At 36.3% G+C, this 17,111-nt stretch overlaps 1 protein-coding gene across 2 annotated transcripts in view; it reads right to left on the bottom strand.

Moving 5' to 3' along the window:
- The window catches only part of LOC150104293 (protein NDNF-like), a 67,240-nt gene that overhangs the window by 28,144 nt on the left and 21,985 nt on the right, over positions 1 to 17,111 (bottom strand). Inside the window, exons 2-3 of one of the 2 annotated variants that reach the window (XM_090396898.1) lie at positions 10,346 to 10,671; positions 4,744 to 4,955 (exon numbers count right to left, since the gene is read on the bottom strand). In XM_090396898.1, the coding sequence (XP_090253024.1) occupies positions 4,744 to 4,946 (203 nt within the window). In that variant the 5' untranslated portion in view covers positions 4,947 to 4,955; positions 10,346 to 10,671. The remainder of the gene's footprint in view (positions 1 to 4,743; positions 4,956 to 10,345; positions 10,672 to 17,111) is intronic. The other variant, XM_090396899.1, reaches the window with a different exon arrangement.

Raw genomic sequence — 17,111 nt, 5'->3', positions numbered from 1 at the left:
TAAAGCATGAAATGGTGTTACAAGGGGTCAATTTTGCTTCAAAATACTGGGATAATTCATCTGTGCCGAAGCAACTTGGCAAGCCTTCCTTTACTTCCGTCACTATATATAGACGAGTAAATTGTCTCAGTGGAAAACCGTATGTGTTTCATTTTGCGTAAAATGCGTAAAAAAAAAAAAAAAAGCATATCGTCCAGACACCTTGAACTATTACTTTTCGTGGGTGGACAGTAGCCTAACCCGCACCTGTATTTGTGATTTATTACACCTTTAATTCGAAAATTTGCTATACGTTTCTTTGCATCTGGGTTAAGTCGTTGTAACTCCGATGGCTCCATGCCAACTATGTTGGCATTCGTTTTCATCGTCATTGAGCTATCAGGGGACAGAGGCTCAATGACAATGACGAATATTCGTAGCAGAAATGTCACCCGCTGTTACACGATAGTGTAGTAATCTCAATAGCATTCCACCATGTTTGGTTTCGAAGTACTAGCTTCAGTTATGCTTCATGCTGCTATTTGTCTGTCTACATCACATAAATCATGGCCGACAAATTGTCATATTTGTCTTTGACTTGTTTCTCGGGAATCCGAAATCATACTCCTGCCACAATGTAATAAGTAAGGCACTGGAGAAATAGTGGAAAGCGTATTATATCAGCCGAAACACCGTTCAAATCTTCACTTTTTTCCATACTGATATTTTAAATGAGAAGTAGTATTCTTATATTTCATCTTAACGAATCAGTGTGAATGTGTGGAGGGGGGGGGGTTCTATTCCTTGCATTCAGCGTATAACAATACACATTGGAGAAGCTATATATATATATATATATATATATATATATATATATATATATATATATATATATATATATATATATATATATATATATATATATATATATTAAGAGTGAAAGATTTCAAAATAATCTTTTAATTAAATCTGGCCAAGCTGTTTGATTATCTTTGCGAAAATAATTATGCTATTTGGTTTAAAAAAACTTGTTTGTTTACAAAATATTTGTTTAGAATTAACCAGTATCTTCACTTCGTAATGTCAGCAACTTTTTTTTTTTTTAAGATTTATGATTTTTATTTCAGATTAATTATATGGTGAAAAACCACTAAAGCGGCATGTATTTAGTGGATGCCATTTTTCCAGTTCAGGACACGCCCACAATATTGTATTTCACTGATAGCCTCCATTGTTATAGCTATTCAGTTCCCGGATGGCTATTAAACGGACTGATACCACAACAGTTATCTCTTAATCACTTCAATTGTGTTGGAGATTATTGTTATTACGTTCGTTTGTGGAAATGCTTTCAATGATGGCTAGGGATTGGTGTGAGGCGGATAGTTTCTTGCGAAATTATAAGGTTTGGTATTCGCGGTCGTACGGTGTTTTCTTGGGTACAGCTTGATCTCATGGAAGATGACCATTATCTACCAATGTAGCAGTGGCACGAACAGATGCGTGCACGACCTACTTATCTCACGTGTATACTTGATGCCGAGGCGAGAAAATGCAGCAATTCTAGACCACGCTCGCCGTCAAGGAAGATTGACTGAGATTGAGGAAGTCTTAAGTAGTATTCGGAAAATTTATTCTTTGTTATTTCCTCGTGTTGAGTGAAACCTGTTGACAAAGGTAAGGCAGAGTTCACACTTGGCATCGCATAGAAGGTGCCGTGTAGAAGACACATATTTAAATGATTCTACGTTTCTAACGCCTTTCGTGATAAAAGTGACATTCAGCAGGTTTGGTAGCCTTTAAGAGAACGATTTTGAGATTAAGGAAAGTGCCGCATTTCTTATCTTATAACTAATGTGTGCAGTGGAGTAAATAAAGCCCTTTGTTAATGGTGTTGTTAGAGAACATTAGATTCGAGCGGCTCTATAAAAGGTCATGTAGTTTCGATTTGTTTTGACATTAAGATCGTGATACGTTGATTCGTTTATTGCTGCATAATCTTCCGTATTTTCTGAAACAGTATCCTATCTACCCACTCCTAAGCCATCAATAATACAACACACACACACATCCCTCTTCGAGTGTTCCCTCTGTCTCAAGGCTGCTATTGCTTCATTTGCTTATGGATGAACATACCGGTTTTTCAAATAACATTTAAAGATATTGTTGAAATGCAAATACGGTTTTGTCAGCGTGAAGCAAAGCAAATTCAGGACTGCATTATGATCTCCAGATTATTGCCTTTTCGTGGTTTCCAAATATGCCTAAGTTATTCCTTCCTTATATTCTTCATGTGTCTATGTCCTGAATGGTAAATGGTTTAAGTGGACCATTTACACATATGTTTAAATAGATTTTTATTAGAAGCATAAACTTAGAAAACGACTACGAGTCACTCATACATATTGTCTTCTTGATAAAATCTCCTTCGTCCCCAACTTCATTCTAAACATTTCAACACCCCCCCCCCCTCTTCATACTCTTTTGAACATCGGGCAATTGATTCATGAAGTATGATTTTAAACGGGAATCGCTGATATGAAATAGAACATAAACTGTAGTTTATGATCAATTGCATATCAGTCCCCAAACTGTAGTTTTTCGTAAACTGATCTACTTATTATTCTTCTTCAAAGGTTCTTAACGGTTCTTAAGCACTCATAGCCGTCCAAGGTATCCTTGGTTTCGTAAAGTGGCTAGGCCTATGCCTATACTTTTTCATGTAAATTACATGTGTTCTCTTGCCGGTATGAAAAACCTGAATTTCCGAGAGAAAAGCCCTTCCACTACCGTATCACACCAGATAACTCGCCTTCACTCGAAAAGCTCTGATAAAAGGTTTTGTCTTAGACGGGATTCAATCCAGGTCTTTCGAAAGGAAGAGCATCGTCTAAACCGAGCTATGGCGTCTCTAAGCTGATAATATAGTCGACTTCAAACCATCGAACATTTAAGATTTTTGCTTCGTTTAGCAAAGGGAAAATTATCATATTCTATATGTCAGTGAGCAGTATACTTTGTAACGATTGAAATATTTAGTAAAGTATGCTAGCGATAGTACTTTTACATTCATTGTTAGGTATACAAATAATCTGAAGTGAACGAATTTTTCTCATCTTAAAATATAACAATTAATAATCAATAATTATATGATTTATAGTAAAAAATAATAACATGACAAACTGATAACACGACAAAATAAATAATGCCAGTCAAAACGACTCCCACCCCTAATCTTGTTTCATCATATTCTATTATTTTCCTATACCCAAAAATTTCTATCTTTCACCTTCTTCCCAAAGAGTTCACAGCCACCCTTAAAACCGGGTTTTAAATTCACATACCTTTTGTCTTATCCATATTCTCCCACATCTCTCTATCTACACATTTCCAACCCCCGCCCCCGTTCCTTTCGGTCATACTTCAGTAGTAAATAAATGTTTATCGCCATACGCCGGATGCAGCTCAATAAGAAGACAACCAGAAACATCCTACAAAGTTATGTCCAAAGTTATTCCTTATATTCTTCATGTGTCCTTAAAGGGATACTCCTAAAGAAAAATAGGCTAAATAGTCATAAAACTTAATAAAAATAATAATAAATTTTCTAACGTCTTTTATTACAAAAAAGAGAGAAGGCACTTTTAGTACACACTGATCTGAAGACAAATGGCCAATTCGTCTCCATCCTTCAGCGTGCACTGATAATGAGCTCAAGCTACCAGTGAACCAAGGCATTCTAGAAAGCGTGCGGCAAATCTCTCTCCATCTCCTTTTAAACTCTAGTCTTAAACTCTAGCACTCCTATCAGTGTCTGAAATAGTGCGAGTTCTAGGGTCACTTTTTTAATTTATAACAATTAACATTTTTTTAAAATAACAACAACAAATTCTTTGGGAATTCGAACAGAATAGTTTGTATTAAATTTTGTTATAAAACTGGCAAAATATTTAGCAAACATACTTTTTTAAAAAATAGCTTAGAGATATGTTGATGTTGCTTTTGTATAGAAATGTGTATATTTTAAAAAACCTCATGGAACCCATTTCAGCGAATATGGAGAATGATGCACATGAGGTAGTCCAATTTGTAACAAAAATGTAGCAGTCGCTTACATTTTTGTGACAAATTGGACTACCTCATGTGCATCATTCTCCATATTCGCTGAAATGGGTTCCATGAGGGTTTTTTTTTTAATTTTTTTTATTATTATTTCTCTTCTTTTGGAGTCAGAAAAAATATAGACTTGATGGCGTTAAGACATTGAAAGAAATTTGGCGCATAAACTTCGGGAAACTCTGAAAACCAATTGCTACAAATGATGTCAACAGTAGAAGAAATAACAGACAAAAGTGCGTTTCTCTTCACAAAGAACTTACGTTGAAGAAGAATAAACTTCCAAAATTCTTAGTCCAGTCACATCAGTCCGGATATTTTAGAACATATCTGGTGCATGTTAGATTCCTTCCTCTGATCACTTCCTTTAAAGGTGTTAATGTCTTAATCACCAAGCGGTCACTCCTTCTTTGAAATCGGCCAGCTGCAAGTAGATGGGCTACCAAATCAAGTAGAATGAATGCCAGAGGAAGAAGAGAGCGCGTGCATATCTTTTGGATAAGTTTTCGTTTATTTATTTTTATATTTTAATGTTACTTCCACCCTCGACACTTCCAACGAGAGTGTCGTGGGTGATATTTATTCCACTACGGCAATGACATTGACAAAACAAACAGCACTGTCACAAGGAAATGATTCCTAACTTACCTTTGTGGTTGTTCTCTAAATACGAAAACGTCAACTTCAATGTCTTCAGGCAGTACTTTGTTGTCGTAGAATATCTCTGGGCGAAATTTTGGGAAGTAAAAGGATCCGCGTTCGCGAGTGGAAGCAGGAGTCTCGTGACAACAGTGAGTAGCAATTTGTGTAAGGAGAGAGAAAGCAATCAAGATTAAACTGGTTCCATCCATGTCTTTTTTCTGAAAATAAAAGAAGGAAATAATGACATCATGTTATTAACGTGATTCTCTACATTAAGTCTGATACACTCACAGTGATAATAGAGGAACATGTCTTATCTCCCGCCTTCCCATCCATTCTTCCCTTCCTGAAACGCACATTGTTCTAGTGTTAATTTCTTTCATCCAGTGAAAGTGTATTTCCTCTTCGGTATAACTTTCCCGAGAGTAGTTTCCTTGTTGACACTCTAAGCATACACACCTACATCCGGGTAGCAACTTATTTGTCCTTATGTAGGTATTTTCTAAAGTCTACAGAGAAACGAAAGTGTTATTAATAGGCAGGGGCCATCGCCAGATTAGTTCGCGCCCTGAGGCAAAAATTAAATATCGCCGCTGATGGATTATAAGACAAAAATATAAGAAAATCTCCAATTGATATTTTGTTTTTATTACAAGAGAAACATTAATGCAAAACGATTACATAATAATATTAATTAAATGTTTGCTCTACGGGAATATCGCACAATAAAACTTTATAAGCTCTTCTAAATGTAAATTATAAGCTACGTCGCCTCTATCGTTATAGCTGCTAAACCAACCAATCTTTCTTGGGTCATTGCTGTTCAATAATTTTTAATCAGTTTAAGCTTGGAAAACTTCTTTCTGCACTTGCTACGCTAACAGGAATTTTTAGCGTAGCGACAGCGCCTACCACAATATGGCTGAACGAGCGCCCTTATTAAGAGCGCCCTTATTTGTGAGGCAGGCTGCCTCTATGCTACACTCTGTCGACGGTACTTCGTCTTTACAAAACCTGTCAAAAGATGGTGTATCTAAATTGCGATAGGGTGAAATTTGGATACTTTCCATATAATAATTTCGATTTTTTTTTTTTTTGCAGCTTCGCATGCTTTCACTATGATGCTCTGAACTCTAATTGTTTGCAAGTGCCATAAAAGCACACTCATTTATTAATGAAGAGCTCACTACTCTTCTTTTATGAACTAAGCCATACTCGTGAGCAGTTATATTTTTTTAAGTATATCAATCCCAAATATGGAAGACTGAAAAACCTTTATAGCACACCAGCGCCATGTTTGACAAACTATTGCACATTTTCCCGATCCCTATTGTATTTTGACTGCTGCAATATTATGATAAAGCGCATTAACAACATTTGTGAAAAATTTTCTCCTTTAAAAATGCTAAATTATGGAGAGAGCATGCATCACTTCTTTGAGAACATATATTTAATTTATTAAATAACATATATTACTCATGTATATGTTTTGACGCATGCTCATTAGTCCTTTTTTTTTTTTATGGAGTTGAGCATGAAAGCAGCTGATCGCCAGCAGTTTTTAACTGTAGGAGGGGCAATGTGTTACATGGCAGTGAATGAAGGTCAGCAAACGTTGCTATCTGATTGGCTGTAGAAGCAGCGAGATGGTGATGAGTGTAGCATTATAAGTAGCGCATCTGATAAGTAATGATGTTCGCGAAACTTTGAAATAACAGAGGATTCATTAGAATAAGAATTCTCAAAATATAGTTTAATGCAGTTAAAATTGCCAGTTGAAAATTAGCTAAATTATTCCGAAATCAATCCTATTTTTGTGACTCAATTCCAATCCTGAAATTTATAACGCGTTCTTTTCGCTTACTAGTTTAAACAGAAAGGAAAAAAAGATATAGGAACGGGCTAGGCTAAGGAGAGCTTTTTTCTTCAGAATAGTGTGGTAAATGAATTATATATTTGCTACAAGCTTTCTTTTCTATTGTATTATCTAGTATAAGCTTTTAATTTTCTTTAATCGTACCTTCAGAGGTAATTCTACATCGGGATCCAGAGTTTATTTGGATCATTATATCATTATTTGAATATATATATATATATATAGCAAATAACATTTATGTTGAGTGCAGTACTCTGTAAAAGCTAAATTAATAAAAATTGAATATTTTCTAATAGTATTAGCAATTTTCATTTTTGTTTTTCTTAGCATGGCAGAAAATACTTTGTAATCTCTGTCATTATTGCAAAAATGCCACCTTTGCCGCTAGTTGATCATGTGTTGTGCATCAGAACAGTGCGTATAGAAGTAGCTCTTTGAAAAAGGTGACGCTTGCTCCTACTGTAAACAGTTCAGTTCAGTTTCCTTTGGTTTGTATCGAAATATGAATGCTTATTCCTTTATTAATCGCATAAACACACACTTCTATTCAACTAGGCAAGCTAATTCTTTGTTTTCATAACTGGTCTTGCACTGCTTAAAGAAAGCAAAAACTTAAAGGACTTAATTTTTGTCTGTTATTAACGATGTTTTTCGTATTTCAAGCTAGTTTTCTGTGAGTGTTAAATACGCCTCCTCATTGTAGTTGCGAGGACGAGGTCACATTTTTGTGTCAGTGGTATAGGTTAGCAACCTCTCGTGAGTGAGAACTCACGAAAGGTTAGTAACCCAAACCATTCAGTCAACAGCTTGACTAGCAGAGTGGATAGCATCCCCATTCACTTTGGTTTGCAAGGCGGATTTTTTTCTTGAGTTGATAATATCTTAGTTCAAATTCAGTCTCGAACGCTGCAAACCTTTAAAAAGCCTTTCAAAATTACGACGAGTTAGCTGGCTTTATAGGATGATCGCAAAGTTTTTCTTCACGAGAACAGACAAACCGGCCAGAGAACACACATGGTTTAAGCAAAATATACTGGCTTTATAAGTTTAGTTTCTTCGGTTGTAATTCGTCAGACTCAAAATGTAAATAAACTGCTGTTTCAACTTTAGTTTTGATTATTTTTAAAGATGTTCATTATTAAACATTTATCCTATGCGTCCATCCGATGAGCCGTAAGAGAACTAGCCAGCCCATGAAGAACAGGGTAGTACGTTCACAAGCAAAGCGATGCATCCTCTATTTGTTTTTGCATACGTTTCGATTCTCACGATTGTGGTAGAATATATGATAAAATAAAAGCAGATCTTTGATGAATTAATGAATTAATTTGAAATGATTTTACAAGTTTGCATAGGATTAACGCAGCTTATAATACAAGAGAAAATATATCACCAGTTATGAGTCTCACAAACACTCTTAGCTTTTGTTGGTCCTTTATTCTGTATGCATGCATATAACACTTTGTGTCTGGATGGACAGAATTTATTGAAAATTATATTCCGACCTTTAATAAAGTTTGTCTAGTCAACGTGTTTCAATTTAAATATTGTATATATTTAAGTATTAGAATTAGGTCACATGATTAGAACTGAAATGCGAGTTACAATAGAGTTCGAGAACAAACCTTATTTTAACTCACTGGATCTGGAAGGAGCGAAATTTCAATCTAATAATTAAACAGTTAAAGTGATTACGTTAGTAAATAGAGTAGAAACTGTTTACTGATGAACATTTCTGAAAGTCTCATTGGATTTTTAAATTCAACCCGAATGTTATGCTTATAACTTTTGTTTTATAAAATAATCATCATTAACTAAGCAAAGTTAAGCCAGAGGATAATTCCTTCTTATCAAGATCGTTTCAAACCAGTCACAATTATTTCTGATTTCAAAACTTTGAGTTTTCAATCGCGCAGTTCTATATGGTGTTCTATTTTCTGAAGGTTAATCCAAATTCCATATTTATTCACCTAACCTGTTTCTCTCTCTCTCTTTCTCGACTGGCGCGGTGACGTTTCTTTTGGTTGGAATCACTTCTGGGACCTAGAAATATTTATAATGACTTTGACTTATGGCTAGTTGACTGGTCTAACACGAAGGCACGGGTTTTCTATGGAATTTCAAGATGGAAACCGAACTGGCTGTTTCTAACCAGCAGTCTGCCACCGATTTCAAGAAACAGATCAGAGAAAAACTTAGTTTACTTATATACTACGCTGGCCTCATAGCGTAGTATGTCATTCATTTGTTAAAATTACCACATTACCAGTCCACATTAACTATCAACGCTTACTTCAGTTGTAGTTAGCCTTACGGATTTCTGGCGACGTTTTGTGATGTCACTTTTGAAATCAATCCTGAGTTATATGAGAGAGATCTTTAAAACTTGTTCCATTAACGTCAAAATTTTAAAAAACGAAAGTTAAAAAGTGAAATGCAAAATACTGCTGTATTATGAAATTATAAAATAATAACTGGATGCTGTTCTATAATCATCAATTTGACTATTTTGGGCACTTTTATCTCACCCCCCCCTCATTAACATTAACATGTCATGATCAAGTAACATAATTTTTTGAAACTAGAATTTTAATAATGATAAAAGGGTTAATTTTATCTGCATAGTTTAGGAGTGTCTGTCCTTCGTACTCTGGCCAGTTTGTTAATTTCGAAACCGAATTAGAATTACTGCAACCGCCGTGTGATTCGGCTAACTCTCCTTCAGCTAAAAACTTTTATCAAGGTTTCAGTCTCTTTGATGGGATTCAAATCTAAGTATTTCGAACAAAGTACACACAGTAGTGTACCCCGTAAGGTTTTCCCCTCTGAAAGCGCTGCTGTTTTAGTTTATATTACTAGATTTTCAAGGAGATCGGATAGCTTCTTTCCACCGAATTCAGCGTTTTCATTGAAGAATAAGATCATGAGAACTAAGATGCTCTTAAGATTGCTCTTAAAAGTTTGAAACACCAATCGATTGTGTGACACATTTTCAAAAGTGAGAATAATAAGTAATTTTTAGCTGTAAAATAAAATTTGAAAAAAAAATATAGGATTACAGTACTTTTTCTCACTGTGTAAATAAGGACAAGATAAAAAATTAGAAAAAGGAGAAAATATTGAACTATCAGTTTCATGCCAGGCTACAGAAGGATTGTCCCTTCTGTAAATATTTCTGACTGCAGATCACTGTCATAAATTACTCTTCCATAAATTAACTAAGAGAAACACATTTGAAGTCCATTTTGGATTAATTCTATTATCTGAAATGATAAATACGGGAGGTGTTTATCACTTAGTGAGAATTATTGTTATGCGGATTTGCATGAAAATTGCATTAACTTCATGCTTATTTTCCATGTTAACTTCACCCTCGAAAAGTCTTAAAAACCTGTCATACATTTGGCACTAATGATGTACACGGATTACCGATTCTTAAATTTTCTGGCATCGTATTGTTACGACAAAGATACACCCTTGGATATTGTGAAGACAATAAAAATTCTTTATTGATTAATCAGAGAATAAAGTGTTGCTTGCTAAAATATTTCCTATTACAAACTATGAGAGTTAGCGAAGGGCGAAATATATAATCTACGCTTAATAACAGGAAGAAAACACAACTCAGTTTTCTTCCTGTTACATGAAGCATGTAACAGGAAGAAAACACGAGCAGCACTATTTAGATTTCCACATTAATTCCTCGTTCTCCGTTAGATAGTAACGTCTTACCTTGGTTTGACTTCAGTATTCAGCTGTCCAACGGAGGAAATGCTCTTCACCAAGTGCGTTCACTTCACTTCTAGCCCTCAGAATCTCCGTATGAATCAAACTGTTCTAACCAAGACTGCTTGGCCCCGCCGTCTTGGCCTTACGCCTGGTCTCCAGAACGCCTTGGCAGTTTCAACAGCTCTCTTGGCACATGACGTCCCCACGTGCAAAAAGCTACGGTAGTATCTCGCGCCTCTACGGTGCATTACAGACTAGCTCTGACCCTGTTTCCTCGGAGGACACACGCAAGTAAATGATGATCCGTGTGGGTCACCAGTTTCGCGCGGCTAGGAAAGAAAGAAAACAATAATTAAAAAAAAAAAAAAGCACGAAGAATCCAGTCCTGATGAAACCACGTGGGATGGCTTGTCACATTGTGTCAACTCGGAAATATCACGGGCAGGTTAAAAGCTAGGAATGTGCCGCCGCAATTATGAGGAGGGATGGCGTTGTGTAACGTTACACCTTACTTATAATAGAAGTCGTTCTTCATGCTGGCTAACGCGTGCAGCGTTCGATAGAGAAGGTGGATACCGGTTCAGGTGGGAGGAAGATAAAAAAAAGTTCTGTACGCTTAGGTGCAGCCGGAGTCAAGTTCTGTTGCTTATCCAGTTTCTGGCGGGGAGAAGATCTCGCACACTATGAAACGGAAGATCACTCTTAATGTGATATCTTTGCGGTATTGAGGAAATTTAATTTGCTTCCAATTTTTACTGACTCTTTTTCTGTCTTTTAGTCGGTTCATTGACAACCGCTAAAAATAACCAGATGGTCACAGCTACAAAAAAAAAAAAAAAAAAAAAAAAAAAAAAAGGTTTTATGGACTTTTTTTCTGAACTGAAGATGTATGTTGAATCGTGGATTGAAATCTTCCGATTTATGGGACAGAAAATTCCCAGGGGACACTGATAAAGCTTTCAGAATTGGTAACTACATTGAACATGGTCTGTTTTAGGAAGGTTTCACAGGTGATAGCTTTAGATTACTTCCATAAGGATCAGATTAAGCCAACTTTACGTGTCAGAATTCCATTTTCTTAACAGATAGTCTGATCGGTTGATTAATTTGTATAGGCAACTAGAGCTTTGAGATGCGTTCATTCATTCTATTGACTGCGCTTATTTCACGTCTACTTTCTTTGTTTTTCAATGATATCCACACTTTATGGGAAGAATTACCCTATCGCTATGAAATAACTTCAGCTGAAAAGTTCTTATAAAAGCTTTTAAGATCTTAGAAGAAATTCGATCCATGGTATTTCCATCCAATTGCACATCTCGTCATATCTACCGATTGTAAAGGAAGCGTTTTCAGAAAACAAAATTATCAAAACGTGTCTACTTAACTGTTAACTCTGTTCCATGCTTCATTTCAAAACCACTGAAGTAAAATAATGAAATAAAATACTGCTGATAATATAAAGACCTTTCATAGAGGTTGTGGTAGCCTGTCTCATATTGAGGTAACGGTTCCCCCCCCCCCTGAAACTCAGTTGTCATCTCGCAAAACAGACCAGAAGAGCAATTAACAGACCATGATGTAAAGTTCATTGGTTCATAGCCTTAGTCTTTTCGGTCATAATTCCCGAACAATTCAACGCAGCCATCTGATTTATACAGAGGCAGTATACATGCAATTTGCATGTAGTCAAAACTCCTGAATCTCGGAGATTCATGTATGAATGAAAATAAAACTATTTCAATAACAGTATTATCTAATCCTAATCCTACCATTTTTATAAGAACTACAGAAGACTAAAAACAGTTCGCAGTGTAGATCGTCATATAATATGGCCAAAAAAAAAAAAAAAGTGGCTTGTTCCGGAAGCTTTATGAATATATTTTTTATATTTAAATTTTTTTTTTTTTTTACATCAGAAACAAAATGGGCGAAAGTCACAGAGACAGAAAATAGCTTACGGAAAACAAACATCTACCTGAGCTAATTATGACTCTTACAGTTGCCAAGACGACATCACATGAACAGGTCTGGAACTAGTGACACGTGCATGCATGCATGCAAGACGTGTCACAGTGTTTGTCTTCTCAGCCTACGTCCAATTAAGAGTCAAAAGGAGAATTTCGTGAAATGGTTCAGTATGCCTGTTGCAAATGGGTGGGCCCATTGATTACATCTAACGACGTCCTTTAAATCTCTTTCCGCAATCCTAATTTTCAACTTTTGCTATTCCCCTCTGTGGAGATTTATTTCTGCCTTTTTATACCTTCAAGTTTCTTAATTTTTTTCTCTCGAGTCATGCTTCAGATTTCCTGGTTGCCACTACCGAAGGGAGATTTGATGATGCACATAATAAAATGCCCATTGCTGTTAGTGGGATTGATGATAGATAAAGAACATCTTCAGGCTGCTTTCCAGTGCTATGTCTTTTTTTTCCTTTTCAGGTGGCTGTTGTGCGGATCAAAGACGTGCTGAAGTCATGGAGATGAAACATCGCAAATCATCACCTTACTTTCGTTTGTATGAATTTATTGTATTTGAAGGTGAAATTTATCAACTGACCCTATTCCTTTCAAAAAGATATTTTCTGCATTCAGTAGTCCACTTGAGCTTTATTTTCGGACATGCTAACCAGGATACTAAACGTGTATTCCGGTTAGATTTCGACAGTAATAGAACATCAATGGCTTATACTATATATTTAGTTTAATCCTTTATCCAAGTGTAAGCAAAGTTTGTGCCTGAATTATCTTCAGGACTGGGGACAACTCGTGGTAAAGGTGGTATAAGTTCTCATCACTTGTCATAATGCAAAGCATCTCCTTGGGGACATGTATAAGGGAAAAGCGAAGGAACACTACCCAGACCAGGTTCGTCCTTTATTTAGGTCTCATCAATGGGAGCCAGACTCAGTGGTGGAGTATATTTACCTATATGAGTTTTGTCAACTCGTATAGGTAAATATAACTTCTCCATTACTTCCACTCACCACCACTGGGTCTGGCTCCCATTGATGAGACCTCAATAGAGGTCGAAACCGGTCTGGATAGTGGCCCTTCCCTTAATGCATCGCATTGTATATGTTCGCAAGAAGATGTGCTTTGCATTATGGGAAATACTAAGGCAAGTGATGAGAACTTATACCACCTTTACGACGAGTTGCCCCCAGTCCTGAAGATAATTCAGGCGCAAACTTTGTTTGCTTACACTTGGATAAAGGATTAAACTAAATATATAATTTATAGTATAAGCAAGTGAAAAAAAAAAACTTCCAACATCTATGGCTCGTTCCTTTTGGTTATCTTTTGTAATAGTCTATCCAAAGAAGGTCCTTCAGGTTTAAACTTGAAGTACATTTAGATCAGTCGAAGTTAAGGGTTAGATAATCTGCTCACCCTTCTTTGTAGACCACGGTATGTTTTCAAACTATTTCAAGAAAGCAAGGTGATGAAAATTAATATATCAGCCAAACCGATCTCAGGAGCCCTCTCTACTATGTAAAATTGTGTACTGGTAAATGGTCATGCATTCTTCTTTTGTTGTTGTGGTTAATAATTTTCAGACAATCATCAACTACAGATTGTCCAGTAATTTATATGTTCGTAACTCAATCTCGAGGATATTCTTCATTAACTCGTCGGTTGGAAACATGTCAGTTCGAATATCATCCCGGAGGCGAGAGAACCTTTTTACGGGCTTTTCTTCTGAGGTGGTAGTCTCATATGAATGTGACCTGGTTTTCTTAGTTGGACTTTCATCCCTCCGAAGACAAACCTGAGAAAGAACAGACGTAATTAAGTTGCATGACAATCGCTTCATAGCCTTAGTTTCCCCCACCTGAATTTCTAAATCACTACCTTTATTCTAGTTGCTGCTGCACGATATTTTCCCGTGTTTACTTTCGGTTAGTTTAAATGAATGAACTATTTCAAGTGTGTAAAAGAGTTGCAAATACACTTCTGCATCGGCAGTGACATACTGGAATATCCGGAGAAATGGTCACTAGATTCTACAGACAAATGCCACATTTTTACATACAGCTGACTTATATAACGGGTTACACTGACCTAATGACAGCATAGCGAATTTTTCATTGGTGGGATGTGCTATAATACTCGAGTATCTTTTACTACCTACAAAATTCACATACCTTCATTCCCAAGATGATTCCTTAGAAGAAAAAAAAAATCTGCATGCATTTTAACTTGCGTACTTCTGGAAATACGGGGGCATACGTCTCTAAAATAATGAGAATGCTAATATCATACACATTCGTAATGATGCATTTTAATTAAATTTGTCCCCTTTGGTTGGAAAGAATTGGGTTCGAATGACGTGTAGAACGCGAAGAATCCAGATCAAGACCTTTCAACTGGAGATGAGTTAGCCGGTCGCATACGGACGAAAAACCCGAGTTTCCCTCTCGGAAACTCGGGTTTTTTGTCCGGCAACTAGGCAACCCCTCCAGCAGAACACAATAATCTACAGCAAAATAGTCTAAGCAAGTGATTAAAAAAAAACATAACTCCAGGATAAGGCTTAGCCACCTTATCCTGGAGTTATGGTTACAATATCCAAGGATACTACTTGGAAGGCCAATGGACGTAGATCTAAGTGCCTCTCATAAGGAGCCACTGATGATGATATACAGAATATCGATATACTTAAGAATTTTCCTGAATGAATCAAGAATCACAAACACCGAGGTAAATTAAGAAATGCGGAGGGCATTTTCATAAAGCATACTACTGTTGTTTATAGCTTTATCAGTTCCTTTATCTCGATCTTGGTTCTGTTGAAGGATGGATTTCTGAAAATAACGTCTGGAGGATCCTAGTGATACGAGGGTAGAGAAAAAATATTGTCTTAGGGATTAAATATTATTAGAGAAGGAATAGACATACCAGTAGACAGACTCAATAATACGAGCTATTTTCATTACAGAAAATATGATAAAACATGTATTATAAGCAGGGGCGCGCCAGTAGTGTCTGGCGCCTGTGTGCAAAACTTTAGTTGGCGCCCCTATCTCCCCCCTCCAATAAAAAAAGCACTTTTAAAAAACGTTTTTTTTTTAAGTATTTCCTCCTCCTTGGCGCCTTTACTATTCTGGTACCTGTGTGCTTCGTACACATTGCACATATGGCCGGCGCACCCCTGATTATAAGTTCTCTAGAACAAAAACAAAGCCTTTGAATTGTTTCCATTGCAACTTACGAATTAATTTGAAATAATTTCAAGTGCAATTTTCGCTTCGTTATTAATAAACCGTTTATAATGTAAACAGTAATGAGCGTACGAATGAGATATGGGATACATTTTCTATTATCGTAACTCAGATAACTTAACGTTTAGTATAACCCGATGTAAGAAAATGTTTTGTGTATAAGCAATGAATTCTGCTCACAAATGCAGGAAAGGGTCAAGGTGGCCAAGAGATCTTTTGTTTACTTCATTACACCAAACAGTTTGAGCACAATTCCTGACACCTCAATTTGTCTTTCACTTTGTATTTCCTATAGGAAAAGGCGGTATGTTCTTCCATTTAACTCCCCAACAGTGTCGTGGCATACTAACAAGAGACGTTTATTTATGATACAACATAGAAAGAATGGCGCGGCTAGGGATCGTGGTGGCCTTGATGAACCACCATTCGACCAGGAAGTCTGAATCGTTTTAAAAACGATTCTTCCTACCCGCTGTGAGTTTATGTGGTGATGTGCAATTTATGAGGGACGACAGAGAAGGAAGTGTGGGAAAGGTTACTTTCTATAAACCCTGTGTCAGTTTAAAGTTTAGTTTTGCAATGAAATCAAAAAGACAGACATCACTTTGTAGTTTCTCAAAAAGACAATGAAGGCCGAGAAAGGGAAACGTTATTAGAAAATCTCTTTTTCGGATATGCTTTGAGGTAAACAACTAATTATACCAAGACATAGTTCGTGTATAGAGCTTTTATTTAAATTGGGAAACATCTCGTATATATACTCCAGGTAATCCATTCATTTGATTATTTAGGCAGCTTCCTCGTTGTAATTATCATAATGTCTCTGTTTGATACACACACACACACACACACACACACACACACACACACACACACACACACACACACACACACACACACACACACACACACACACACACACAGAGAGAGAGAGAGAGAGAGAGAGAGAGAATTTACAAACGGGAACGCCTCCTTAGAACAAATGGAAGAAGGATATGTACCTTTTAATTTGAAAAGAACCAAAGAGCCCTAAAAGGCGTAAAGAACATTTATGAAAACTTTCAAACACATACTGACTGGAAATAGGTCAGCCACTTGGGCAGCAAGGTTCCTTCCCGAAAACTAGTAAATTTCTATTTTTCTAATATAATTATATCAATACTTTAAATTCACTGTGAACAGACATAACATCATTCACCTCAGTTGCATTCTACTTCACTTCTTCTTAATTGGGAAAAAGAGTATATCAGATTCTAAATAGCTACACGAAGACCAAAGATTCTTATGTCAACTCAGAATTGATCTGGTACATGAGAGATTCCTGACACCTCTCAACTTTCTCTCTCTCTCTCTCTCTCTCTGAACAGTGCAAATGCCTTTAATTGTTTCGTGGATTTGATCAGAATCTATGATTGAGCTATTTAGTGGATTGGGTTATATGTACTGTATTTTCTCCTTTGTCTGTTTCGATCATCGTTCAAAGGATAATCCTCGTTGATAATTATAATAGATAAGAGACAGAAATCAGGAATATTTCCAACA

This window comes from Typopeltis vanoorti, chromosome 8, assembly GCF_054136105.1.
Source record: "Typopeltis vanoorti isolate ZY-2024b chromosome 8, IOZ_Tvanoo_1.0, whole genome shotgun sequence".
NCBI classification, from domain to species: domain Eukaryota; kingdom Metazoa; phylum Arthropoda; class Arachnida; order Uropygi; family Thelyphonidae; genus Typopeltis; species Typopeltis vanoorti.
The sequence above is the reverse complement of the archived record's forward strand: the minus strand, read 5'-3'. Positions and strand labels throughout refer to the sequence as shown.